The sequence below is a fragment of the Spironucleus salmonicida genome, chromosome 8, assembly GCF_000497125.1.
Source record: "Spironucleus salmonicida strain ATCC 50377 chromosome 8, whole genome shotgun sequence".
NCBI classification, from domain to species: domain Eukaryota; phylum Fornicata; order Diplomonadida; family Hexamitidae; genus Spironucleus; species Spironucleus salmonicida.
Genome location: NC_090603.1, coordinates 158,319 through 185,899, shown reverse-complemented (window position 1 = coordinate 185,899; position 27,581 = coordinate 158,319). Strand labels below are relative to the sequence as shown.

The 27,581-nt window shown below is 34.5% G+C and overlaps 15 protein-coding genes and 1 pseudogene across 15 annotated transcripts; 11 read left to right on the top strand and 5 right to left on the bottom strand. All coding sequences in view use genetic code 6, as the record gives it.

Moving 5' to 3' along the window:
• Nucleotides 1–1,206: 1,206 nt before the first annotated feature.
• SS50377_27797 (uncharacterized protein) lies at nucleotides 1,207–1,569 on the top strand (the record flags this gene model as incomplete). Its single annotated transcript, XM_067911577.1, has 1 exon — nucleotides 1,207–1,569. One exon carries the CDS (start codon nucleotides 1,207–1,209, stop codon nucleotides 1,567–1,569), a length of 363 nt encoding a protein of 120 aa, XP_067760599.1.
• A 433-nt stretch (nucleotides 1,570–2,002) lies between these two features.
• Nucleotides 2,003–2,710, top strand: SS50377_27796 (Hypothetical protein; annotated as a pseudogene).
• Nucleotides 2,711–3,368: 658 nt separating this feature from the next.
• On the top strand, nucleotides 3,369–3,707 carry SS50377_27795 (uncharacterized protein; the record flags this gene model as incomplete). The annotated part of the gene is made up of 1 exon (XM_067911576.1): nucleotides 3,369–3,707. The coding sequence occupies one exon, from the start codon at nucleotides 3,369–3,371 to the stop codon at nucleotides 3,705–3,707; it is 339 nt and encodes a 112-aa protein (XP_067760598.1).
• A 565-nt stretch (nucleotides 3,708–4,272) lies between these two features.
• SS50377_27794 (Transmembrane-domain containing protein) lies at nucleotides 4,273–5,421 on the top strand (the record flags this gene model as incomplete). The annotated part of the gene is made up of 1 exon (XM_067911575.1): nucleotides 4,273–5,421. One exon carries the CDS (start codon nucleotides 4,273–4,275, stop codon nucleotides 5,419–5,421), a length of 1,149 nt encoding a protein of 382 aa, XP_067760597.1.
• Nucleotides 5,422–5,933: 512 nt separating this feature from the next.
• On the top strand, nucleotides 5,934–11,285 carry SS50377_27793 (uncharacterized protein; the record flags this gene model as incomplete). Its single annotated transcript, XM_067911574.1, has 1 exon — nucleotides 5,934–11,285. The coding sequence occupies one exon, from the start codon at nucleotides 5,934–5,936 to the stop codon at nucleotides 11,283–11,285; it is 5,352 nt and encodes a 1,783-aa protein (XP_067760596.1).
• On the bottom strand, nucleotides 11,286–11,543 carry SS50377_27792 (uncharacterized protein; the record flags this gene model as incomplete). Its single annotated transcript, XM_067911573.1, has 1 exon — nucleotides 11,286–11,543. One exon carries the CDS (start codon nucleotides 11,541–11,543, stop codon nucleotides 11,286–11,288), a length of 258 nt encoding a protein of 85 aa, XP_067760595.1.
• Nucleotides 11,544–11,744: 201 nt separating this feature from the next.
• Nucleotides 11,745–11,933, bottom strand: SS50377_27791 (uncharacterized protein; the record flags this gene model as incomplete). Its single annotated transcript, XM_067911572.1, has 1 exon — nucleotides 11,745–11,933. One exon carries the CDS (start codon nucleotides 11,931–11,933, stop codon nucleotides 11,745–11,747), a length of 189 nt encoding a protein of 62 aa, XP_067760594.1.
• A 1,191-nt stretch (nucleotides 11,934–13,124) lies between these two features.
• Nucleotides 13,125–13,682, top strand: SS50377_27790 (uncharacterized protein; the record flags this gene model as incomplete). The annotated part of the gene is made up of 1 exon (XM_067911571.1): nucleotides 13,125–13,682. One exon carries the CDS (start codon nucleotides 13,125–13,127, stop codon nucleotides 13,680–13,682), a length of 558 nt encoding a protein of 185 aa, XP_067760593.1.
• A 66-nt stretch (nucleotides 13,683–13,748) lies between these two features.
• SS50377_27789 (uncharacterized protein) lies at nucleotides 13,749–14,996 on the bottom strand (the record flags this gene model as incomplete). The annotated part of the gene is made up of 1 exon (XM_067911570.1): nucleotides 13,749–14,996. The coding sequence occupies one exon, from the start codon at nucleotides 14,994–14,996 to the stop codon at nucleotides 13,749–13,751; it is 1,248 nt and encodes a 415-aa protein (XP_067760592.1).
• A 114-nt stretch (nucleotides 14,997–15,110) lies between these two features.
• SS50377_27788 (uncharacterized protein) lies at nucleotides 15,111–15,506 on the top strand (the record flags this gene model as incomplete). Its single annotated transcript, XM_067911569.1, has 1 exon — nucleotides 15,111–15,506. One exon carries the CDS (start codon nucleotides 15,111–15,113, stop codon nucleotides 15,504–15,506), a length of 396 nt encoding a protein of 131 aa, XP_067760591.1.
• A 145-nt stretch (nucleotides 15,507–15,651) lies between these two features.
• On the top strand, nucleotides 15,652–16,941 carry SS50377_27787 (Histone deacetylase; the record flags this gene model as incomplete). The annotated part of the gene is made up of 1 exon (XM_067911568.1): nucleotides 15,652–16,941. The coding sequence occupies one exon, from the start codon at nucleotides 15,652–15,654 to the stop codon at nucleotides 16,939–16,941; it is 1,290 nt and encodes a 429-aa protein (XP_067760590.1).
• A 112-nt stretch (nucleotides 16,942–17,053) lies between these two features.
• On the bottom strand, nucleotides 17,054–18,481 carry SS50377_27786 (uncharacterized protein; the record flags this gene model as incomplete). The annotated part of the gene is made up of 1 exon (XM_067911567.1): nucleotides 17,054–18,481. The coding sequence occupies one exon, from the start codon at nucleotides 18,479–18,481 to the stop codon at nucleotides 17,054–17,056; it is 1,428 nt and encodes a 475-aa protein (XP_067760589.1).
• Nucleotides 18,482–18,825: 344 nt separating this feature from the next.
• On the top strand, nucleotides 18,826–20,577 carry SS50377_27785 (Dual specificity protein phosphatase CDC14A; the record flags this gene model as incomplete). The annotated part of the gene is made up of 1 exon (XM_067911566.1): nucleotides 18,826–20,577. The coding sequence occupies one exon, from the start codon at nucleotides 18,826–18,828 to the stop codon at nucleotides 20,575–20,577; it is 1,752 nt and encodes a 583-aa protein (XP_067760588.1).
• A 435-nt stretch (nucleotides 20,578–21,012) lies between these two features.
• Nucleotides 21,013–22,779, top strand: SS50377_27784 (Kinesin-like protein; the record flags this gene model as incomplete). Its single annotated transcript, XM_067911565.1, has 1 exon — nucleotides 21,013–22,779. One exon carries the CDS (start codon nucleotides 21,013–21,015, stop codon nucleotides 22,777–22,779), a length of 1,767 nt encoding a protein of 588 aa, XP_067760587.1.
• A 201-nt stretch (nucleotides 22,780–22,980) lies between these two features.
• On the top strand, nucleotides 22,981–23,238 carry SS50377_27783 (uncharacterized protein; the record flags this gene model as incomplete). Its single annotated transcript, XM_067911564.1, has 1 exon — nucleotides 22,981–23,238. The coding sequence occupies one exon, from the start codon at nucleotides 22,981–22,983 to the stop codon at nucleotides 23,236–23,238; it is 258 nt and encodes an 85-aa protein (XP_067760586.1).
• SS50377_27782 (uncharacterized protein) lies at nucleotides 23,239–27,243 on the bottom strand (the record flags this gene model as incomplete). The annotated part of the gene is made up of 1 exon (XM_067911563.1): nucleotides 23,239–27,243. The coding sequence occupies one exon, from the start codon at nucleotides 27,241–27,243 to the stop codon at nucleotides 23,239–23,241; it is 4,005 nt and encodes a 1,334-aa protein (XP_067760585.1).
• Between the last annotated feature and the right edge of the window lie 338 nt (nucleotides 27,244–27,581).

The following is a 27,581-nucleotide window of genomic DNA, read 5'->3' as shown; positions in this document are numbered from 1 at the left end:
AAAAACCGATATTTCAAAATATAATTATCTCGATATATAAGAGTATTAAAATTTTGAATTACATTACCCGCTTCGATCGCTAGCCAGGCTAAAGATAATTTTGCATTTTTCGACGTAATATTAGAGGATCAGCATGCCTAGTGCGCGAACTAGTGAAGCGATTCGCTCAGAATTCCAGTTACGTGATATAACACACTATCGCTGCTGAAATCGCCAGATCTGCACCCCTCATGCAAGAAAATGCTGAAATTTTAACTCTGGGGCTTGCGAAGAAGTTAGACATTCAGATGAAGCCCCTAGAGAAGAGCAATCACGTAATTGACCTGAACCGGATCTTCGGTTTTAGGCAGGAGCTGAAGCTGTTAGCATCGTAATTGATTCTGAATCAGTAAGGGCTGAAAGGCTCAAAATGAGCGGTATCATAAAATAATGGTACCCTAGGATTGAGAAAAATTAGAAGAAATGTAGTAGTAAGGAACGCAGAGGAAACTGAGCAAATGCTTTATATATTGTATAAAAATTAAAAACGGTTATGATCCCTAAAGGTAATCTGAAGGTAAAGCATGTCAAGAATTTTTTCCTATTTGATGAGTGAAAGTATAACATCAAATTTGGAGCATTAAAGTTTAATACCACTTTATTATACTTAAACAAGATTAATTTTTATATTAATAAGGTTGAATGATGACAGACACGATAGAAAAAAACTTATATGAAACAACGAAGAAAATAGTTAAGTAGAATGTATTCTGCTATCGAATGTAAAGTAAAACATAAATACGTAAATAATAAATATAAATCAATATAAGAACTAAAATATGATTAGCAAATATCTTACGAGTTAAAATTTGAATACTATTTACTAAGACAAGAAGAATAATTGCAATCAAAATCTTAGACATCATCTAAATTATATAATTAAATTCATTAATTAAGAAGAATAATGAATCTTGCAGAGGTACTATAAAGATTGACATTTTAGTATTCGATAATATTTCAATAATTAAAAAGATTTTTTTAAGTATTAATAAAATTGAATGGCATCAAATTCAATTAATTCAGATAACACAAAATAAAATGAATAAAATGGAAACCCTGAGGCGTCCGATTTCTAAAGTGAACACAAAAATAAAAATGGTTTCTAAAAAATCAATAACAATAAATATAAATTAACTTTTTTGAATACTTATTTTTTTAATAAATAAAATGAACAGATAAGCAGTAATAAAAGATTAAGAATCAAAACCAACTTATAAAGAAGCGATACCAGTTCTATAAAAATAAGATACTGTAGAATAATATTCAAAAGAAGTGATCAAAAATATTGACTCAAGTAAAGTAAACTTCAGTCAAGCCAATTATAATAATATCAATCATCTTTATTAAAGTTTGAAGAGGATAGTAATAATCCGAAATTTGGGCATTATAGTAAAATATTAACAGCGAGATATATTTCGTTAGAACTAACAGATAGAATATTGTATGACATGGTCGAATGAGTTGTAGCGTTATCAGAGTACTGTTTTAATGGTAAGAAATAGGGTGACGTCAGACTATACAACACGATGAGTATTTTAGATACGATTCTGTAAGAGAACTAATCAACCTCATCTAAGGTATGTAAGATTTATTTATAAGAATTAATTAATAGAGTTTTAAAAAACAATAAACGAAAAGATTTCATTAAATTAGTTAGAATCTAGTTTAAATAATAACTAAAACGTTAACATGGTGTGGAATGTGAAAATATTTATTTTTTTTAAATCAGTAATAAACGACATATACTATTTTTTCGTTTAATGGAAGAGTGATTTTATACTCACTTCTTTGTATTCGAGTATGTTAAATAGTTGGATGAGCTGGTTTTCTAAAAACTTAGATATTTTGTGTCGTATTATGAATTGTAAACTTATGGTCACCGTTATGGATGACCGTTTATAATTTTTAAGAGGCTGGAACAACCAATAGTTGTCCCTGCTTTGGGTTCATTACTACTATATAGCTGCATGAGACTTGTCCGAGGGCTCTTCATCTAGTAGTAGAAGATAATGCTAAAGTCAAGCAAGGGGGTGAATCTTATGTCCTATAAAATTTCTCTGCACAGAAGGACGTTGGACTCCTCAAGATGCTTGTTGCAGTCAAAGGTAACCACTGGGTTTGTGGGATCTGCCTGGTTTTTCATGAACAGCCCGCTTGTCAGCCGGAGCGTTTTGTTGAATGCGGACAGCTCGGCGTACACGCTCTGATTCAGTACGGGATCGTCCAGGGTGGCAGCATCTGCGAACAGCGTATTCGAATAGTCGCAGCCTGTAGTTTTGGAGCTGATAATGAGCGTCTCGCCTAGTATCTCGCACGTGGCAGCGGTCAGGCAGTCGTTGCTGTTGAAGCTCAACACCGAAAAATAGGAAAGGGTCTGTTTGATTTCGGCGTCCATGTCCAATATTTAGATTAAAAAGTTCGACTGCCTCGTGAGAGCGCCTGCCGCTTGCTGTTCCACCGTATCGAATTTTATCTCGACCCGAATATCAGCCAAGTGCTTAAAATTGTAATTTAGCGAACTGGCCGTCTCCGAATTGGCAAGCTCCACCTGGGCTCTGGCTAGTCGGCCGGAAAGCTGCTAGCACAATTGGAAAGCCCTGGAGTCGTCTGGCGCTAAGTAAGACGCTATGAGAGTGCCTTCATGTGTGATGGGATTGTAGGTGAAAGTTGAGTTGGGCTGGTAGCATGTTAAGGATAGTACAGCCAGCATTTTTCTGTAATTGAAAGGGATATTTAACTATATATCTACGTTTTGGAAATTTGAAATTTACAAATAAAATTTGAAGGATTTTGAGAAAGATGGTAAATCAATATTATGCTATTGTATTAAATTACATGTAAACAAAAATTTATTATGAAACTATACGAATTTATATTATATATTTATACTAATTGAAAAAATAATCGATTTAAGTATGCATTCACTCATTTATAGTTTATTATTGTAATCCTTTTAATAATAAAGTAAAGTTGCAGTTAAATGTATATTATTAAAATATTCTTAAATTTCCTTTTCCACGAATATAGTAATATAATAATATTAAATAAAAATAAACATTATAATTTAAGTTAAAAATGCACTAAATCATGATACTTGGATAATTATAGCAAAATAATTTATATACACCTTAAAGTTAAATAAAATAAAGTATAGTTTAAATATTACTAAGTATAGTAATAGAAACGCAAATACTCACCTTAATTTGCATGTAGGAATTCTATTAATTTTTATTACCTTTTTATATGAATTTTTTAATTAGTGCCAAAATTTTAAAGTCATAATTAACAATGAACACAGTAGATTCTCACAATTTAGTTAGAACTAAATTATGAGTATCTACTACTCGATTTCGTTTTTTAACAGGACTAGGACTATATTAAATCAAACTTCTACACTAGGGTTATCCAAAAAGGCTGACGATACCAACTTATTGATATCAGTAACTGCACATTGTAGACAAGACCATATCCCTCAAGAAACTCAGCAAAGTCTTTACAAAAATTCGTCCTTATCGGGATTGACAGTTTTCTTATTGCATTTTCTTAGCACCGGAGATGCATTCTGGTAGTTTACGGATTTTCGAATGATTGCTAATATCACGTGCATTCTTAATGAATGGGAGAGTTATAATACCTAGAAACCAAGTTTTAACTAAAATTTAAATTGATCGTAGCAGTAAAAATTGTAGTTTACCATTTTAAATACGTATTTCACAATTTTACTTCCAAAAATACAGCTTTTACAGGACGGAGAGTGCTATTTCTGTATTGGCAACAGTCGATAAACATAATTTCCCACTACTCCGCATGTAAGCCTAACACTCATAAATTTTAGCACCTATAGTTGAAATTTCACGTAATATAGAAGTAGTAAACCAACCTATGCAAACGTATAAAAATTAAAAAAAACGATAAAAAGAATTTCAATCGCTTTTCTATTTCATTCATTGTTCAATTTATTTTAATCAATGTTGGCATTAAGGGGGTTTATTGGATGACTTACCACTCTTGAGCTGCTTTACAACTCAAATATTCTACAATCCATAATTCTTCTTTTTAGTAAAGTTGGGTATTACTGCACATAATATCATAATGAGTATTTTCATATTTAGGATATATTAGATATAAACAAAAAATATTAAACATATATCAATATAATATTTATTATTATCTTTTGGTTTAAATTAATATTTACTTTCATTAGAATGAAATCTATATTTACTATTTTTAACTATGATCATGTAAGGTTGTTAGATCTCCATATTACCTATGAAGATAGCTAATTACTAGTCAGTAGTCTTTCTCCATTCTAAGATGACGTCATCAAAGATGTTAAGAATTATATTTCAATTAATGTTGATTCTGTGGAAACTTTAAAAGTTTTCCATGTATTTGTTGTACTTTATCAATAAAAACTTATATTTAATGACATTAGTATTCGAAGATTTGTTATTCGTTACAATGTTCCGAAGCATGATATTTAAACTCATTAAATATCAGAATTATGGTCAAACTTAGGTATCCTATTAGTACACTTAGGATATAACGTGTATTAAACCACCTTAAATCTTGACTCTTCTACTTTAGCAGATCAATATTTTCAGGTTATTACTTGTTTATATCCACCATTTGAATATGTGGCATCAGTTACGAATTCTATCTCTCAAAATCTGTCCACTTTAAATGTTATAGTTGTACTGCTATAATATACAGTAAAGAATTTAAGTCTTCTATCTCCAAATTTTTTGGCCTTTATTTATGGGTTATCTGCTAATTTCCTAACTTTGTAGGCTGGAAATCAATTAATGCAAAATTAGCATATAATATAATGTATTATATAGGCAGAATCATTGTTTAACTCGCTTTCTTGGGAAGAAAGTGTTGATAATTTTGTAATATATAATTGTTTTCATCTTCCATTGCATTTAAAGGATAAAGTAAAGATCGATTTTTTTTAGTTGTTATGTGCACCTTCATTTATGTTCAAGACAGAGCATTTTATATTATAATCTTTGGTATCTGGATAAACTGCAAGTTATAAAAATATTAAAAATGGAATTCTAAGCAATAGTTCTAGATCAGGGAAATCAGTATCTCTACTTTCTACATACTATTATAATTATTTCTCTTTAAGAAATACTACACTTTATGTATAGTGTGCATAAAATACTTCATAACAAATTTACTCTAACACTAGTTTAAACTATGCAGATGCACTAAAGATATTTTTCACTTCAGAAGATTATTAATACGAAAAATAAAAGTATAATAAAATATATGAGAAAATATTAGAAGAAATTTCCTAGAAATATATTTAGAATTAAGAAATATTGTAGCGAAAAAGCCCATTACTTAGTTTCAGGTAGTTATTTTTTGATTTGAAATATATTAATTTTTAATAGTTCTATTAAAAATACTCATTAAATAACAAAAAAATTTTTAATTATGCATCCGATATAGTATTATTACACATTGAAGCAGATAAAGACATCACATTATATGATACCTATGTTAATTCATAAACCCATAATTCTTTACTGAATAAAGTTATGGATAACTATATATTTAATGAGAATGTGCTTTACCCCTTACGACGGAATCACACGTCATTATATAACTAGTTATTTGTTGAAGAAACTAAAAAACGCTAAGAGATTTAGCTGATTTTATTAACATATAATAATGTATTTTTTGTGGATTACTTTGAAGAAGACTAAATAAAAGGATTAGAAAAATATATTCATGCATAGTATTTATTAATTTGTCCTTAAGAAAATTGGTAAAATGAGTTGTATTTTTATTTGAAAGATCCAAATATGTGTTAGCAGTTTAGCATACTTAGCTAATAATATTTAGAGTCTATTATCAAAAATTGCGAAAATTTTATTTAAGTAATGACACCTGATCATACCAGAAGCTATTAATAATTGTAAAATTACACTAAATACTAAAGTATTTTGGGTATAACACAAGGAGCAGGATTAACTAAAGATTAAATAAGCATACTGATTGAACTACTTAAATCGTTATTGATTTTATCTCCAACATTTATCAAAGAATAATTCGTTATAAAGATTTAAGAAGATTTTTAAGCATGTTGCAGGATATCACTTAATCTAAATGTTGCTATTTGCCTATAAAGGATTGAAAAGACCTCGGAAACTGACTTAATTAAATTCTAAAAGGTTAAAATAATTGCTTTAGTTAATAATATGGTTGCTTACATTAACGAGTTCATATCTGCCAGAAAACCATCTATGCTGAGAGAAGTTAAAGACGCCATCAATAACGTAGAGGCGTAGGAAATTCTGTGCTAAGAGGCAGATGAGGCCTGGAAGGACCAGAAGCTTTCCTCGCTGTTTGACCTGATGAAGGTTTTGTTAAACCTATATCCGGAATTTGCTACCGAGAAATTATAATAGGATTTGCAGGTGGTCGAGCGCTAAGTGTGCAAGCACAATGAAATAATTCTAGACTTTTCGCGCATGTTGTCTAATATTGACGCCACCTATCTCGTGCCCATACGCTCATTGCAGAAGGAGACGGTTAAGGTTATTAGCAGTGTAGTTATTTACATTAACGAGTTCATAGCCGCCAGAAAAGAAAGTCTCCCGAAAGAAGTTAAAGACGCCATCAATAACGTAGAGGCGTAGGAAATTCTGTGTCAAAATGCAGATGAGGCCTGGAAGGACCAGAAGCTTTCTTCGCTGTTTGACCTGATGAAGGTTTTGTTAAACCTATATCCGGAATTTGCTACCGAGAAATTATAATAGGATTTGCAGGTGGTCGAGCGCTAAGTGTGCAAGCACAATGAAATAATTCTAGACTTTTCGCGCATGTTGTCTAATATTGACGCCACCTATCTCGTGCCCATACGCTCATTGCAGAAGGAGACGGTTAAGGTTATTAGCAGTGTAGTTATTTACATTAACGAGTTCATAGCCGCCAGAAAAGAAAGTCTCCCGAAAGAAGTTAAAGACGCCATCAATAACGTAGAGGCGTAGGAAATTTTATTGAATGTATAAAAAAATTAGTTATTTAAATATTCAAATATTTTTTCCAAGTTAATAGCACTATTTGCTAAGTATTATTTGATAATTATTTCGTTTTTATTTGTAAGATAGAAGTTAAAAGTAAAATAATAGAATTTTTAAGGAAATAAATTGGGCAATTTTACTTATTGGAAGGACCAGAAGCTTTCTTCGCTGTTTGACCTGATGAAGGTTTTGTAAAAATTTTACCCAGATTTTATTGATGAGAAACTAAAAACAGACCTGTAAATAATTTTTAGGGATATTCACAATAAAGTTTACAATGTAGATGTTATCACATATCTAAACAATATTGGGACGTTTCATGCTAATGATCTAATAAAGTTTTAGACGAAGGAGACCATTGAGGTTATTAGCAGTGTAGTTACTTATATTAACGAGTTCATAGCCGCCAGAAAACCATCTATGCTGAGAGAAGTTAAAGACGCCATCAATAACGTAGAGGCGTAGGAAATTCTGTGTCAAAATGCAGATGAGGCCTGGAAGGACCAGAAGCTTTCTTCGCTGTTTGACCTGATGAAGGTTTTGTTAAACCTATATCCGGAATTTGCTACCGAGAAATTATAATAGGATTTGCAGGTGGTCGAGCGCTAAGTGTGCAAGCACAATGAAATAATTCTAGACTTTTCGCGCATGTTGTCTAATATTGACGCCACCTATCTCGTGCCCATACGCTCATTGCAGAAGGAGACGGTTAAGGTTATTAACATTGTAGTTGTTTACATTAACGAGTTCATAGCCGCCAGAAAAGAAAGTCTCCCGAAAGAAGTTAAAGACGCCATCAATAACGTAGAGGCGTAGGAAATTCTGTGTCAAAATGCAGATGAGGCCTGGAAGGACCAGAAGCTTTCTTCGCTGTTTGACCTGATGAAGGTTTTGTTAAACCTATATCCGGAATTTGCTACCGAGAAATTATAATAGGATTTGCAGGTGGTCGAGCGCTAAGTGTGCAAGCACAATGAAATAATTCTAGACTTTTCGCGCATGCTGTCTAATATTGGCGCCACCTATCTCGTGCCCATACGCTCATTGCAGAAGGAGACGGTTAAGGTTATTAGCAGTGTAGTTATTTACATTAACGAGTTCATAGCCGCCAGAAAAGAAAGTCTCCCGAAAGAAGTTAAAGACGCCATCAATAACGTAGAGGCGTAGGAAATTTTATTGAATGTATAAAAAAATTAGTTATTTAAATATTCAAATATTTTTTCCAAGTTAATAGCACTATTTGCTAAGTATTATTTGATAATTATTTCGTTTTTATTTGTAAGATAGAAGTTAAAAGTAAAATAATAGAATTTTTAAGGAAATAAATTGGGCAATTTTACTTATTGGAAGGACCAGAAGCTTTCTTCGCTGTTTGACCTGATGAAGGTTTTGTAAAAATTTTACCCAGATTTTATTGATGAGAAACTAAAAACAGACCTGTAAATAATTTTTAGGGATATTCACAATAAAGTTTACAATGTAGATGTTATCACATATCTAAACAATATTGGGACGTTTCATGCTAATGATCTAATAAAGTTTTAGACGAAGGAGACCATTGAGGTTATTAGCAGTGTAGTTACTTATATTAACGAGTTCATAGCCGCCAGAAAACCATCTATGCTGAGAGAAGTTAAAGACGCCATCAATAACGTAGAGGCGTAGGAAATTCTGTGCTAAGCGGCAGATGAGGCCTGGAAGGACCAGAAGCTTTCTTCGCTGTTTGACCTGATGAAGGTTTTGTTAAACCTATATCCGGAATTTGCTACCGAGAAATTATAATAGGATTTGCAGGTGGTCGAGCGCTAAGTGTGCAAGCACAATGAAATAATTCTAGACTTTTCGCGCATGTTGTCTAATATTGACGCCACCTATCTCGTGCCCATACGCTCATTGCAGAAGGAGACGGTTAAGGTTATTAGCAGTGTAGTTATTTACATTAACGAGTTCATAGCCGCCAGAAAAGAAAGTCTCCCGAAAGAAGTTAAAGACGCCATCAATAACGTAGAGGCGTAGGAAATTCTGTGTCAAAATGCAGATGAGGCCTGGAAGGACCAGAAGCTTTCTTCGCTGTTTGACCTGATGAAGGTTTTGTTAAACCTATATCCGGAATTTGCTACCGAGAAATTATAATAGGATTTGCAGGTGGTCGAGCGCTAAGTGTGCAAGCACAATGAAATAATTCTAGACTTTTCGCGCATGTTGTCTAATATTGACGCCACCTATCTCGTGCCCATACGCTCATTGCAGAAGGAGACGGTTAAGGTTATTAACATTGTAGTTGTTTACATTAACGAGTTCATAGCCGCCAGAAAAGGAACTCTCCCGAAAGAAGGTACTGACGCCATCAATAGTATAGAGGCGTAGGAAATTCTGTGCTAAGAGGCAGATGAGGCCTGGAAGGACCAGAAGCTATCTACATTGTGCTAACTGTTACTGTAAATGAACCGTGTTTCCGATTAATTTGCGACATATGCTTCAAATTTAGTTTAGCATTTACCCTAGAAGTACAAGTAACAGGATAATTCTCCTTAAAAAGTGTAAATAAACGATAATCTATTACTATTAGTGGACGAAGTTTTAGTTTAGCAGAATAGGAGGAGATCATATAATTAAGATCTTGTTTTTGAGAAATATACACAGTGTGCTAAGTTATATAAACCAATCGAATATTTAACTTTAATAATGATGAATTCTCCAATAATAGATAATCCAAGGGGATTAGATTAAGTTTAGAAATATTATAATACAATAACCTAAGGTTCGTCAAATAGTAATGGCTTATTAGTATTTATCTAAGAGTTATACAATTTAAGAGCTATTGAATCAACTTTTTGGCGAAGTATTAATTACTATATTGAACGAGTCTAAAGCCACATAAAAAGTTATAATATCAAAACCTAATGTATATATGCGGGAACTGATATGTCTATATTTAATTTCATTAAAAGGAACAACATACAGCAAAACATAGAATCAAGTTCTGATGTAAGGTCTTATTAGCATAGTAGAATTATTGGAATCCCGTAACCACATGTATCACTATTAAAGTAAATATTCAAAAGTTAACAGGTAACTATTGCATTGGATAATGACAAAGGGTTGATTAATAAAGTATAAGTTATGGCAGCTGTTACTTTTTTGGACTATTACAATATCCAATGCCCTGAAAAAGCATTAGAAAAATAATTATATCTGCCTTTTATTTCTCCTTAACTGTGGTTGTGTATGAAAAACCAAAAAATAGCGTTTAATAATTTAAAGTAAGTTAATGTTAATAACTAGACTTTGTTTTCAGTTAATAAATCAAATTGCTTTGGATAGTATTTTGATATTGTTAAACTAGACAAAAATATTCAGTATAATATTAATTTTGTTTAATATGATGAGTTTAAAATATTAACTACTTCATCTGGCTACATTAATTTAAACTATTTAGTGTTATTTTATTACAAAATATAAATAAACTTTAGCAAGTTTATTAAAAATATTAGCAGCGACGATATTAATTAGTTATTAGTTATGTAAAACCTGCCGTATTTAACAGAAATAAACTCTTTATTATTATTTTTGTATACAATAGTAGGAAATCATGAAACCATATCTGATTTATCGAAAATATTTAAAGCACAAAATCTTTATTCCATTTATTTCAATATTGTTGGAAGTGATCTTCCATAAGCGGCTTCATTAGAGTTGATGAAGTCGATATGCAAAAATGCAGACTTTGTTTGCTTATAACAGCCATTTGATGATTTTATTTATGATGACATTACTTTTAGTGAATTTTAGTAATCAATATTGAAGTATGGCTTGAATTATTCGAATCTTGTATTTTAATCATTGAAAACCACTGCTAGCTGTAAAACTCTAATCTGCGCTATCTCAATAGACAAATAAGAGTTATTTAGAAAATTTTAAACTATCGACTAAAAGCATCCGGACTTCTTAATCACTTTTCACGGTTTCACAGGCTTGGAGGGAATTATGGACTAGTAGGATGGTGTATACTACATGATGTTCGACTCTGGCTCTCATAGTGAGATAGGACTGACATTAAAAGCTAAAAACTTTTCTAAGTCGATTGCTCAGGTGGGTGTTATCTAGTCAGATATTATTCTTTTTTAGTCAGACGTCGTCACCCCTAAATCTATGTTAAGAATATATGAGTCTGAAGTTAGGAAGTCAGCTAAGAAGAGGTAGAAATGATCAACTGCAATTGTATATTATTTTATTCCATTCGTTAAGGCTCCGCAGCAGCTCGGCCTAACGCTAGAATGCGGTGCAGCTTTACATATAAACTACTTCCCAGACACCGTAAACCAGCCTATAATGCCAAAAGCACCGCATACCACTGACCATTCCTCGAGTTACGGCACTCTTGAGATAACCGCAGAAGCCCAGAGTTTCGGCGTATTGTACCGTGACCAGATTCCACACAAACAAGAAACGGCAGAGACACCGCATTAATCCGTCTAAACTCCTCTGATACAGAGGCGGCACTGCGCGCTGCTTGTGAAGCCAAGGCGCCCATTTTTAGAATTTTATCCTTTTATAACAATATAATATAAATACTAAATTTCAAACCTGTAGTATTATTATTATTATGTTATATATTGATATACTAATTCCTCTCCGCGAACTCCCCCTAGAAACCGCAAAAACCCCTCACACGCCCCTGACATGGTTCCCGGCCCACTCCGCGCCAGGAATCACCCAGACTCCCTCCGCCTCGTCCCACTTCGCCGCGTCCAAAATCGCGTCCAAAAATTTCTACGGCACAAATTACTCGACTATGATTTTTATACGCTCATAATCAATTATTGCCCCTTCCAAATTTTCGTTTTGCCCTTCCATTTCGCTCGCGAAATTAAAAAGCCCTTGCGTCGTCCGGTGTCAAGTAGAACGCTAATAATACACATTAATAGGTTACATGATTGTAAATAATAGGGGAATTGGGCTGGTAGCATGATAAAGATAAAATAACAAGCATTTTTTCTGATAATTGATAACAACTGTTATATTATTCATAACATTATAACTTATAATGTATTATGTTTTTTCACTAATTTCTAAGCAAATTCAAGATATTTCGCAATAAACATTTTTGGTTGTATTTACAAATAATAAATCGTTTATAATCTCAATATAAAAGTATATTATAAATGAGGTATCATTAATATTTGTTTAAACTATCAATTACAAATTAATCAATAATACATAAAATAGTTTTAAAATATAAATAGTTTTTTATTTTCAACCATTTTATCACATATATTATAATTATAAAGAAATTCGTATAATTAATATTCAACTAACCTACAGCGAATAATAATAAGTTATTTCGAATATATTTATCAGTGAATATTATACAGTAAAATTATAAACTATTTATTAATTAGGACTTTTATTAATATTTATAGAGAAACCCAATAGCTAAAACTTATTATTAGGTATAGCTTTAATAGTTTGTTGGGTAATTGTCATTAGAATGGTGCCTTACCTATAATATCAATATTTAGATATTAATTAATTGTATATTATCGAATTTTACTTGTGCAGATTATATAACTACATCATTCATATTTATTTTAAGCATATAGTATAATTTCAAAAATTGTATACTAAAATATGATATTTAGCATTAAACTTTATTCCCTAATAACGAAAATATACAAATAGTATTCTGATATCCTTTTATATGTGAATTAGAATAAAGAATCATTATAACCACAAAACTGGAATTGGAAGGAAATTCCGGATAATTCCATTAGACTAGGTCTACAGTATTTAATCTTAACACAAAATAATATCAATCCTAATTATATATTTTAATCCATAAGTATTATTTAAGTTTCTAAAAAGTAATTTCGAACAATAACGATATAGCATTCAAATAACATTTTAATCTGAATAGTAAGTTCTTAGAATAAAATATTTTTAACATGCTTGTTATTTAATTATATGAAAACAATTATAATTCCTCTTCGACTTTGCCACTCGAAGATCCAAAAAGTATTATATTTGCGATTTTCCTGTAATCTAAAAATGGTAACAAATAGCATCAACAAGTCTGCTGCTGTAGAAGTTCTATCAAAGTACCTAGCATCTTTTTCGAATTACTCATACGCGGAATTGGCTGCTAATCACCAGCTGCTAATTGACCAGATCGCTGCCTTTGGTGTCGAGTGGAAGACGGTGTCGGACGAGCTGCACGTCAGCAAAAGCAAGTTGTACCACTGGTTCCGCGAGACATTTGTTCGCAAGTTGGCTGACCGGATTACCGCGGATGACATGGACATCATCAAGACCCAGGTGGGCCTCCATACCCAGAAAGACGACATTCAGGAGCTGCTGTCCAGGGAATACAACTGTCAGGTCTTCAATGTGGCCATTCAAAATGCGAGGAAAATGCACCAGCGCAGGGCCCTGAAACACGCACTGGTGCCCTCCTACATCCAGATGAAGCCAACTATGCTCCCATCGCCTATCCAGGATAGGTACCAGAAGTGGGAGAGCGAAACGGTCATTGGCAGCTTCAGATCGCACGGACAGGCGAATTTCACCCTGGAGATGAGCAGCGACTTCAGCATCCAGCTGGACTGATTTGAGTGAGCTTCAATTGCAACTGCCGGGGTTATGCCGTATCCGCCTGCGAAGTGAAAAACAAGTTCAGTCCTCGTCGCTGCAAAGGCTCTTTCTAAGCACCTCCGTGCTCTGGAGTAGCCTGTTGGTGATTTCTACAGCGTTCTGGCTACTCTACCCCCAGATCTCGGCCTCCTGGGCCGTTTGCGCGATCGCGAACTCCAGATCGACGACTTTGAGCTCCAGCTAGTTGATTTCGGCCCTCTGGGCGCTGATGGTCTGCGTGTGAGCCACGGCTTCCCGCTTCTGCGCCACGACGACCGCGTGGTACCGCTCGAGCTGCTGACTCGTCAGCGCTAGTTTGCGCTGCAGCGGCGCATCGCCGCCCTGCGCGTCTGAGCTTCGCGCCGACTCCGCGGCCTCGGAAAATCGCTAGGCGCCTGCAGGCGCAGTTTCGCCGAGAATTTGCTGCGTTTCTGGCGTTTCCTGCTCGATTTTGGGCGCGCAGGCCGTCTGGAACGCGTCGTGGGCGATGTAGTTTTCTTGAAATTCCGTGATCTGGTGCTGCAAAACCACGGTCTGCGCACCGTCTGCGCTGAGGGGTTCTGAGGCATCTTCAAATATTTGGCTCTTTTTCCCGTCTCTGGCCAGTGCTAGAGAGTGCAAAACGTCTTCGTATTTGGCAACTAACGACTCGTATTTCGACAAAATTGACGCATTTTCTCTTTAGAGCCAGTTGACTTAGCTCTGCAGACTTTCGTTATCTCTGAAGCTAGTTTCCAAAATTGACTGCTCTGAGGTGTGATTGTCTTGCTCAGAAATGCTGTTTTCGGTGCAAATTCGCTTGCTCAGCTACTAATTAATAGATTCGGCCTGTTAGTAAGCGTCTAAGTTTTTAATAGTAATTTATTACTGCTAAACACTCTCTCCGCTCATCTGGTTGATTTATTGCTGTTAAAGGTAAATCAGCTCTTTGAGCTCAGTAATTCCATGCTATTTTTGCCATTTTCGGCTGTTTCTTATGATTGAATAAAGTCCCCTAATTTCTTTTTTGAGGGCAATATTATCCGAAATGATTGATTCAGCTGTAGAATTTTGATAGAGTGATAGCTTTTTCAATAACAAGTTATTGTTCTAGAAATACTAGAATTATGTTGACTCCACGATTTTAAGCTGTTTTTGGCTGATCTCCAGTTGATTTTCTAGTTTACAAATACTTAAGTCCTTTTACTGAATGAGGGTCTTTTATTACTTGATTTACTCGTGTGCTTACACTAGCAATCTATCTTGCTTGAAAGTTGCTGCCAGCAAATCTTCTTATGTAAAGAACTTCATCTTAAATGTGGAAAGCGCGTTATCAAATAGTTAGTATTTAATATATATTATTTTATTACAAAATTTAAAAATCAAAATTTAAAAATAATATAGATAAAATAATATCATACCTAAATGAAAAAAAGATTATCTAGAACAGAGAAAATTCTTTAATTTTACAATGACTCTAGCAAGCCAAAATTAAAGACTGTAGAAGAGAAAATATAGACCATAGGGGATAATATAGAAAATAAACCCATTTAGAGTTCAATTAAAAAAAATATTTCTTTTAAGTTATCAAAAACTATCTATAATAGCAAATAAATAATTGCTTCTAAGGATTTGATGAAATATTATGGTCTGCAGGAGAATCCTGATGATCATTGTGCATATTATAAAAAATAGTTAAAAGAGTCATCACATAGTGTAGAAGTAGCTTATAAAAAATGGAGATAGCAGACAAACGGCGAAAAAATCTCATATATAGATAATATTTTACTTTTTGACGACAAGATATTTCTTAATAAGTGATTTTTGTAATTAATATATATTTAGGATATAATAACATTATTATTTGTCCACTCCATTATCTGCCTCCATTCCTTATTGGATGCCTCGAGTTTCATATTTTTATAATCCTTCATTTGGAACTTACTATTTTGGACTTAATCATCCTATGAAGCCTTTTAGAGCAGCAATGGTTTAAGAATTAATTTTAGCATATGGATTAGATGAAAATTTAAACTTTTTCACTCCACGAGATGCTAGATTTGAAGAATTATCATTATTCCATGCTCCTGAGTATGTTAGGTTTTTAAAATCTGTTACACCAGAAACAACTCATAAATTTGCTAAAGACTGTTAGCGATTTTGTGTTGGTGATGATTGTCCTATTTTCCCTTCAATTTATAACTATATTTCTACTGCAGCTGGAGGCTCTTTAGCGTGTGCTAGTCATCTTATAGCAGGTCTTAGTGATATTTCAATTAGCTATATGGGTGGTTTACATCATGCAAAGACAGCAGAAGCGAGTGGTTTTTGTTATGTTAATGATATAGTTATTAGCATTATCGAGCTCTTAAAGGTATATAAACGAGTTTTGTATATTGATATTGATATACATCATGGAGACGGTGTTGAGGAAGCTTTTTATACTACTAATAGGGTTCTCACTCTTAGTTTCCATAAATATGGAAAGGACTTTTTCCCAGGTACAGGCGCATTATCTGACAAAGGTGCCGATGGAGGTGCTGGATACGCAGTCAACGTTCCTTTAGATGATGCAATTGATGATGACTCATTCTTAAGCATTTTTAAACCAGTTTTAACTGATGTTATGTAATTTTATAGACCCGAAGCAGTTGTCCTTTAATGCGGCGCGGATTCTTTAGCTGGTGATCGCTTAGGCTCATTTAATTTAACACTTCGTGGGCATGGTGCTTGTTTAGAATTCGTTAAAACATTTAATCTTCCTACAATTATACTTGGTGGTGGAGGTTATACTCTTCGTAATGTTGCACGTTGTTGGACATATGAAACTGCATTAGCATGTGGGGTAGAACTTAACTCACAAATTCCGAAAAACGCATTTTACGAATATTATGGGCCTGATTTTACTCTATAAATTATGAAAACTAATATGGAAAACTAAAATACATAGCGTGATCTTGAAGAAAAATTAAAGATTGTCCATGAATAATTAAAATCCCTAAATTGTGCTCCAGCCGTTAACACAGGTAGTACATTTAACAACCTCCCTATTGCCGTCACACAAAGCGAAGAGAATTATGGGAAAACAACAGGATATCATGGTGGACTTGCAATGGAGGGTGCTAGTGAAGGTGAAAAGGCACGTCTTAAATAGGAAAGAGTGGAAAAGGCTGCGGCAATGGACGAACCTAATTTCATAGGGGATTTCGGTGGCGAGAAAGCTAACATTGGAGCAAATGATGGTAAAGACGAGTGAGAAATAAAGTTATTACAATTATCAGCATAAATTAACTACTAGTGGAGCAAGGATTGATAGTTTGAATTTGGGCATAATTAATAACCATTTTAAACTGTCTCATATAATTCAATCACTGTTCATCCCACCACATAGAGCATACACCTTCTCTGTAAATAACATCCTCCACACCCTTATATTATTATAAGCTTAATGCTACTCCACAATGACTACACATACCTTTAACAAAGAAATAAAGCCTTCTACCACCTTTTCGACAATCAGGATTAGAATCAGCGCAAATTTTATTCAAAGTTTATAATAAAATACAAGAAATTGATCTGAAAATAGTTTTAGTAAAATCTTTTCCATCCTCAATTTATACAATACAGTACTCCAATATATCTGATGTCAGAAAAGCAGCTCGCGATCTTACACCAGGAGACTTATCTAATAGCAATCTATTAAGCATACTAAAAGAATTATGAATAGTTTTAGGATATTTTGAATTATAAATTAAAAATTTAATATAACAATTTATATTTTTAAGACAATTATCTGCTGATTCTGCTAGAAAATCTTATTAAGCGGCTGAACCTGCCTTGAGTAGAACATTAAACATGGATACTTCTATATGAGGAGCTATTTGCAAACAATCGTTTTCCGTGAAACAATTATATATGGAAGCCAGCATAATGATAGCTTCTTTAAACACAGCAGATCGTTGTGCCTATAATAACTAATGCATTTAGTTCATAATTGAGTCCATATGAGGTAGAAAAAGTTCAAATTAATTTGAAACAATCTATTTAAACGATTACAATGTGTTATACTAAACTTTCCAGTCTTTCTTAATATCTAAGAAAGATATCAAATCCTCTATTTCTTTAGGTGTAAAAGTTCGAGCAGGTTATTATTTGACTACTTAAGATGATAAAATAGATACTCGTTTAGTACTAACCTCTTTTTTATTGCTTCCAACGCTCTTTTTTAATATCGAATTTTGTGTTAAACCTGTTAAATCTTCAGTCGGAGGTTAACTAAAATTAAGATTTACAACCTCGTTTTGCCCATAATTTCCTCTAAGTGGTGATTATTTGTGAAAAAGACCATTTTGCACTGCTGGTTTGACGTCGTTTACGTCTTCAATATCATCAAAAAATCTTAGAGGTATTGATGAATTTACGGATACCTGTGGTGATAAAGCTTCATTATTTCCATTGAAATTTCGTTGTAGAGGTCTTGTTAAGCGTGCAATTTTAGGTTAAATAGCTGATTTTGGGGCTCTAGTAGTGAATACTTGCTCATTTAGTTATTAATGTTAGCTTTCTATTACAGTCTAGCCTGGTTTCGGTAAGATTCTTTAATTAGATGTAGATAATGCTCGTCTCTACAAAGGTTTAGTATCTCGTGGCCGTCCAGGCGGTAGAGCGGGAGATCGTGTTGGTAAATGGACTTCGGCATCAGAAGAAAGGTCATCTATTGTAATCTATGTTTTTGCTAGTGGTCTTTACTTAAATTGCTGAGGAAGTAAAAGATCAGAATCTTCGTCTGAGTCCATATAAAATGGAATGGCATAAATATTAATAATATTATATATTATTTAAATAATACGATTTTATCAAAACAAATAATATATATCTGGTATGAATATTATAATAAATAATCGCATTAATTTAAAAATTATCACTTTAGTAGTTTTTGTTAACGAGATATTGTTGCAGCTATTTAATATAATTATCTTTTAGTATACATTTATGATAATTACTTGCTTGTAAATGATAGGTTGTATAAACTTTAAAAACCTAGTAGTTATTTGATGATGAGGTGCTGCAAAACCTATAAATATAGTAAAGTAACATTCACACAAAACGTAATTCGCGATTCATTTATATAAGATCTTAAATGATTTTATATTATTTTAATTTAAAAGACCATGAGGTTCATTATTATTTAATAGTATTTGATGTTATCATCAATAAAAATTCCGTTAAATATTATTATTATATATAACTTGTATTAAAATGTAATTATGAAATTATCTCTTATCGATCAAGATTTATATTTTATATATTGAATAAAAATATTTTTAGCTATATTGCCATTTAATTTATATAATAATTCTAATGTTTAATTCCACTTCAAATTTTCTAAATGCCACTAGCATCAAAACTAATTGAGTTCATTCCAGATAGACTTTTCTATGCAACTGCATCAGGATCTATGCAGGATGATTCTGAACATCATTATTTCTCAACTGATAACACATTAGTTTACTAGGCCTTCGAGGCAGATTTTGGACCTTTAAATATAGGTTAAACTTATGCATTCTTTGCCCAACTTTCAGCAAAATTAAAAGATCCAAATCTAAAATCTAAACGACTAGTGTATATATCAGCACCTGGTTATAACTTTAGGGCAAATTCAATAACTTTAATTGGATTATTTCTTGTGGTAGTTCTCAATAAACCACCAGCGTAAGTTTCAAAAATTGTTTAATAGATATAACCTGCATTAACTCCGTATAGAGATGCGTCTATGGGACCTTGCACTTATGGTGTTACTGTTTAAGACATCTTATTTGCAGCATAGAGAGCAATGCAAAGCAAAATATTTTCATTAAACTCATTTAAATATGATGATTATTACTTCTACTCACAAGTAGAAAATGGTGATTTAACATACATTATTCCAGATAAGATATTGGCGATTGCTGGCCCAGTTTCGCAGACTCACCCATTTTTTAAATACCACCCTTTCACACCTTCATCATATATTCCACTATTTAAATCTAGATAGGTCACTGCTGTTGTAAGATTAAATGAAGCATGCTACAACCGTGCAGATTTCATTAAATCAGGAATTCACCATTATGACTTGCCATATCCTGACGGCTCTATACCTACCGAACGGATTATTAAAGAATTTTTAAAAATCATCGACACCGAACAAGGAGCTGTAGCAGTTCATTGTAAAGCGGGTTTAGGCCGAACAGGCACGTTAATAGGCATTTGGATGATGAGAGAATACGGTTATACCGCACGAGAAGTAATTGCCTGGCTAAGAGTATGCAGACCCGGAAGCGTTCTAGGTCAATAGCAATAGTTCTTAATAGCTTATGAGCAGAGAATGAGAGAAAGAGGTGAAATTCCGGAAGCAAATCCAGAGAGTTCCGGACAATAACCCACCAAAGTACAACAACAACGCGTAGATTCTCGCCAAAGCGGTAGATAGTCCGCCATTGGTGCCAGAGAAAATCAACAGGGTTATATCAGCTAATAGTAACAATAAATGAATAATAACATACAAAATGCACAAAATGCAAATCAGTATATGATATAACAAAGTGCTAGACAGCAGCAATAATCTGCATTTTCTTCTCCTTCAAAGCCAGTTTTTTCATCTGGCAGAAACTCGTCGCTAGCGTCTCCAAATCGTACAAGAACGCCTCTGTAGAGCAAAACTATGACGCAGGGCAGACAAAATTACAGTGTGAAGACGCCAACGCAGAATACTCAAAAATTGAACTACGGCTTCGGCACGAACGGCCGCGTACACCCTGATGTCGTACAGACTCCAAGCCACGTGCTCGACAAGCAGCTGCTCCCCGGAATTTCGCAAAAACGGGGTGGCAGCGGCAAAATTAGTGACTGGTGAGTTCTCAATTTGCTGGGTTTTGTTAGTTTTGTTTAGTTCTAATATTGTTATATATTATAATCAAGTATGATAATATTATATAATATATTAATTTGATTTAATTTCATTCCACTATTGTAGTTCAATATAATGATTCTATAATAATTTAACTCGATATAACTTTTTATCCTAATTCAAGTCAATTCAACTAACTCTATATATTAAATACCAGCAAACCAACATTTGCAAAACCATAAAATCATAAAAACGCTAAAATACAAAAATAATATGACTTACTTCATTAACTGCGTTAGTCATTTCATTCATAAATTCAAATCAATACATTATATTTCATTCTAAGGCAATTGACTCATTTCCCCGTCAATTTTTCCTTTCCACTTTAGTATTACTCTCATATTATTATACAATATTATAACCCACTCCTTCCCCTTCCAAATGACAGAGGAAAATGTCAAAGTGATCGTGCGTGTGCGCCCGTTCTCCCAAAAAGAGCAGGACGAAGGTTCGACAAACGTGATCAGCATGGACAAGACGCTGTCCAAGGTGACTGCCACACACCCGGTAACGAAGAAAATCACCCCTTACACGTTCGACGCCGTCTACGACGCGTAGTCGAAGCAAACCGACGTGTTTGACGAGTCAGTATTTCCGCTTATTTCCTCGGTTATGGAGGGCTACAATGCGACGGTTTTCGCGTACGGCCAGACGGGCTCCGGAAAGACGTTCACGATGATGGGCTACGCGAACGACGGCGTAATCCCTTAGGCAATAATTCGCATTTTTGACTGCGTTTCAGACGCGAATAATGACTAGCGCTACCTCATCCGCGCCGCATTTTACGAGATCTACAACGAGGAAATTCGTGATTTGACCACAAATCAGCGCAATTTGCAGGTCAGAACTAATCCAAAATCAGGAGTTTTCATTGAAAACTTGACCTTCCACCCCGTCTCGACGACGCGCCAAATCTCACTCCTCATGGAGGCCGGAAATGCGCAGCGCACGACTGCAGCGACGAAGATGAATGCCACATCGTCAAGATCGCACTCAGTTTTCCAAATAATTGTCGAATGCGAAGAAAACGGCAAAATTCGTATGGGGAAGCTAAATTTGGTCGATTTGGCAGGTTCTGAGCGCGCAGAGAAGACCGGTGCTACGGGCGCACGCCTGCAAGAGGGCGCGAAGATCAACCTCTCGCTGAGCACTTTGGGCCTTGTAATCAGTAAACTGGTCGAAAAATCGCCCCACGTGCCGTACCGGGACAGCAAATTGACTTACTTGCTGTAAGACTCGCTGGGCGGCAACGCAAAGACGCTGATGGTGAGCGCGATCTCGCCAGCATCGACGAACTTCGACGAGACGGCATCGACGCTGCGCTACGCGAACAACGCGAAAAAGATCAAAAATCGCGCAAAGGTAAACGAGGACCCCAAGGACGCACAGATACGCGAAATGGGAGATTTAATTAAGAAACTCGAGAGCGAATTATTAGACTTTATGGCAGAAAGTGGAGTGGAAACAGGTGGAGTAGAAAATGAAAATGAAAATGAAATTCAAAAGTTGACAAAAATCATAAAGAAGAAGAAAACGATAAAATCGGACGTCAAGGGCGACATCGAAAAGCAGGAAAAGGAGCTTTCTGAGCTGTAAATGGAGCTGCAGAAAAGGACTGAAAAGCAGCAAAAAATGAGGGAAAAATCTGAGCTTTTGAAGGCCGAAATCGAGCGCCAGAAGGCCGGAATTATCGATAAAAACTCGATTCAGAGCCAAATCGACTCCCAGCAAAAGGAGTTGAGGGAGGCCCGCGAGGAGCTCGCAGTTCAAAAATTGGCCGAAAAAGAGCTGAAAAAGAAGCTTTTTGAGGACCAAAACCGCCTTCAAGAAGAAGTGGAAAATGAAAATTCAATTGCAAATTTGGTGGGGTCGCAATCTCGAAAATTGGTGAAATACGGTAAAATTTGGAGCGAAAAAGCGGAATATTTAGAAGAAATTCGGAACAATTTCGCGAGCGAAATGGAAGGGCAAAACGAAAATTTGGAAGGGGCAATAATTGATTATGAGCGTATAAAAATCATAGTCGAGTAATTTGTGCCGTAGAAATTTTTGGACGCGATTTTGGACGCGGCGAAGTGGGACGAGGCGGAGGGAGTCTGGGTGATTCCTGGCGCGGAGTGGGCCGGGAACCATGTCAGGGGCGTGTGAGGGGTTTTTGCGGTTTCTAGGGGGAGTTCGCGGAGAGGAATTAGTATATCAATATATAACAACATAATAAAAATACTACAGGTTTGAAATTTAGTATTTATATTATATTGTTATAAAAGGATAAAATTCTAAAAATGGGCGCCTTGGCTTCACAAGCAGCGCGCAGTGCCGCCTCTGTATCAGAGGAGTTTAGACGGATTAATGCGGTGTCTCTGCCGTTTCTTGTTTGTGTGGAATCTGGTCACGGTACAATACGCCGAAACTCTGGGCTTCTGCGGTTATCTCAAGAGTGCCGTAACTCGAGGAATGGTCAGTGGTATGCGGTGCTTTTGGCATTATAGGCTGGTTTACGGTGTCTGGGAAGTAGTTTATATGTAAAGCTGCACCGCATTCTAGCGTTAGGCCGAGCTGCTGCGGAGCCTTAACGAATGGAATAAAATAATATACAATTGCAGTTGATCATTTCTACCTCTTCTTAGCTGACTTCCTAACTTCAGACTCATATATTCTTAACATAGATTTAGGGGTGACGACGTCTGACTAAAAAAGAATAATATCTGACTAGATAACACCCACCTGAGCAATCGACTTAGAAAAGTTTTTAGCTTTTAATGTCAGTCCTATCTCACTATGAGAGCCAGAGTCGAACATCATGTAGTATACACCATCCTACTAGTCCATAATTCCCTCCAAGCCTGTGAAACCGTGAAAAGTGATTAAGAAGTCCGGATGCTTTTAGTCGATAGTTTAATATTTTCTAAATAACTCTTATTTGTCTATTGAGATAGCGCATATTAGAGTTTTACAGCTAGCAGTGGTTTTCAATGATTAAAATACAAGATTCGAATAATTCAAGCCATACTTCAATATTGATTACTAAAATTCACTAAAAGTAATGTCATCATAAATAAAATCATCAAATGGCTGTTATAAGCAAACAAAGTCTGCATTTTTGCATATCGACTTCATCAACTCTAATGAAGCCGCTTATGGAAGATCACTTCCAACAATATTGAAATAAATGGAATAAAGATTTTGTGCTTTAAATATTTTCGATAAATCAGATATGGTTTCATGATTTCCTACTATTGTATACAAAAATAATAATAAAGAGTTTATTTCTGTTAAATACGGCAGGTTTTACATAACTAATAACTAATTAATATCGTCGCTGCTAATATTTTTAATAAACTTGCTAAAGTTTATTTATATTTTGTAATAAAATAACACTAAATAGTTTAAATTAATGTAGCCAGATGAAGTAGTTAATATTTTAAACTCATCATATTAAACAAAATTAATATTATACTGAATATTTTTGTCTAGTTTAACAATATCAAAATACTATCCAAAGCAATTTGATTTATTAACTGAAAACAAAGTCTAGTTATTAACATTAACTTACTTTAAATTATTAAACGCTATTTTTTGGTTTTTCATACACAACCACAGTTAAGGAGAAATAAAAGGCAGATATAATTATTTTTCTAATGCTTTTTCAGGGCATTGGATATTGTAATAGTCCAAAAAAGTAACAGCTGCCATAACTTATACTTTATTAATCAACTCTTTGTCATTATCCAATGCAATAGTTACCTGTTAACTTTTGAATATTTACTTTAATAGTGATACATGTGGTTACGGGATTCCAATAATTCTACTATGCTAATAAGACCTTACATCAGAACTTGATTCTATGTTTTGCTGTATGTTGTTCCTTTTAATGAAATTAAATATAGACATATCAGTTCCTGCATATATACATTAGGTTTTGATATTATAACTTTTTATGTGGCTTTAGACTCGCTCAATATAGTAATTAATACTTCGCCAAAAAGTTGATTCAATAGCTCTTAAATTGTATAACTCTTAGATAAATACTAATAAGCCATTACTATTTGACGAACCTTAGGTTATTGTATTATAATATTTCTAAACTTAATCTAATCCCCTTGGATTATCTATTATTGGAGAATTCATCATTATTAAAGTTAAATATTCGATTGGTTTATATAACTTAGCACACTGTGTATATTTCTCAAAAACAAGATCTTAATTATATGATCTCCTCCTATTCTGCTAAACTAAAACTTCGTCCACTAATAGTAATAGATTATCGTTTATTTACACTTTTTAAGGAGAATTATCCTGTTACTTGTACTTCTAGGGTAAATGCTAAACTAAATTTGAAGCATATGTCGCAAATTAATCGGAAACACGGTTCATTTACAGTAACAGTTAGCACAATGTAGATAGCTTCTGGTCCTTCCAGGCCTCATCTGCCTCTTAGCACAGAATTTCCTACGCCTCTATACTATTGATGGCGTCAGTACCTTCTTTCGGGAGAGTTCCTTTTCTGGCGGCTATGAACTCGTTAATATAAACAACCACGCCACCAATTAGCTGGATGTTCTCCTTCTGCAACGAGCGTATGAACACGAGCTAGGTGGCACCAATATTAGACAACATGCGCGAAAAGTCTAGAATTATTTCATTGTGCTTGCACACTTAGCGCTCGACCACCTGCAAATCCTATTATAATTTCTCGGTAGCAAATTCCGGATATAGGTTTAACAAAACCTTCATCAGGTCAAACAGCGAAGAAAGCTTCTGGTCCTTCCAGGCCTCATCTGCCGCTTAGCACAGAATTTCCTACGCCTCTACGTTATTGATGGCGTCAGTACCTTCTTTCGGGAGAGTTCCTTTTCTGGCGGCTATGAACTCGTTAATATAAACAACCACGCCACCAATTAGCTGGATGTTCTCCTTCTGCAACGAGCGTATGAACACGAGCTAGGTGGCACCAATATTAGACAACATGCGCGAAAAGTCTAGAATTATTTCATTGTGCTTGCACACTTAGCGCTCGACCACCTGCAAATCCTATTATAATTTCTCGGTAGCAAATTCCGGATATAGGTTTAACAAAACCTTCATCAGGTCAAACAGCGAAGAAAGCTTCTGGTCCTTCCAGGCCTCATCTGCCGCTTAGCACAGAATTTCCTACGCCTCTACGTTATTGATGGCGTCTTTAACTTCTTTCGGGAGACTTTCTTTTCTGGCGGCTATGAACTCGTTAATGTAAACAACTACAATGTTAATAACCTTAACCGTCTCCTTCTGCAATGAGCGTATGGGCACGAGATAGGTGGCGTCAATATTAGACAACATGCGCGAAAAGTCTAGAATTATTTCATTGTGCTTGCACACTTAGCGCTCGACCACCTGCAAATCCTATTATAATTTCTCGGTAGCAAATTCCGGATATAGGTTTAACAAAACCTTCATCAGGTCAAACAGCGAAGAAAGCTTCTGGTCCTTCCAGGCCTCATCTGCATTTTGACACAGAATTTCCTACGCCTCTACGTTATTGATGGCGTCTTTAACTTCTTTCGGGAGACTTTCTTTTCTGGCGGCTATGAACTCGTTAATGTAAACAACTACAATGTTAATAACCTTAACCGTCTCCTTCTGCAATGAGCGTATGGGCACGAGATAGGTGGCGTCAATATTAGACAACATGCGCGAAAAGTCTAGAATTATTTCATTGTGCTTGCACACTTAGCTCTCGACCACCTGCAAATCCTATTATAATTTCTCGGTAGCAAATTCCGGATATAGGTTTAACAAAACCTTCATCAGGTCAAACAGCGAAGAAAGCTTCTGGTCCTTCCAGGCCTCATCTGCCGCTTAGCACAGAATTTCCTACGCCTCTACGTTATTGATGGCGTCAGTACCTTCTTTCGGGAGAGTTCCTTTTCTGGCGGCTATGAACTTGTTAATGTAAATAACTACACTGCTAATAACCTCAATGGTCTCCTTCGTCTAAAACTTTATTAGATCATTAGCATGAAACGTCCCAATATTGTTTAGATATGTGATAACATCTACATTGTAAACTTTATTGTGAATATCCCTAAAAATTATTTACAGGTCTGTTTTTAGTTTCTCATCAATAAAATCTGGGTAAAATTTTTACAAAACCTTCATCAGGTCAAACAGCGAAGAAAGCTTCTGGTCCTTCCAGGCCTCATCTGCATTTTGACACAGAATTTTATACGCCTCTACGTTATTGATGGCGTCTTTAACTTCTCTCAGCATAGATGGTTTTCTGGCAGATATGAACTCGTTAATGTAAGCAACCATATTATTAACTAAAGCAATTATTTTAACCTTTTAGAATTTAATTAAGTCAGTTTCCGAGGTCTTTTCAATCCTTTATAGGCAAATAGCAACATTTAGATTAAGTGATATCCTGCAACATGCTTAAAAATCTTCTTAAATCTTTATAACGAATTATTCTTTGATAAATGTTGGAGATAAAATCAATAACGATTTAAGTAGTTCAATCAGTATGCTTATTTAATCTTTAGTTAATCCTGCTCCTTGTGTTATACCCAAAATACTTTAGTATTTAGTGTAATTTTACAATTATTAATAGCTTCTGGTATGATCAGGTGTCATTACTTAAATAAAATTTTCGCAATTTTTGATAATAGACTCTAAATATTATTAGCTAAGTATGCTAAACTGCTAACACATATTTGGATCTTTCAAATAAAAATACAACTCATTTTACCAATTTTCTTAGGGATAAATTAATAAATACTATGCATGAATATATTTTTCTAATCCTTTTATTTAGTCTTCTTAAAAGTAATCCACAAAAACTACATTATTATATGTTAATAAAATCAGCTAAATCTCTTAGCGTTTTTTAGTTTCTTCAACAAATAACTAGTTATATAATGACGTGTGATTCCGTCGTAAGGGGCAAAGCACATTCTCATTAAATATATAGT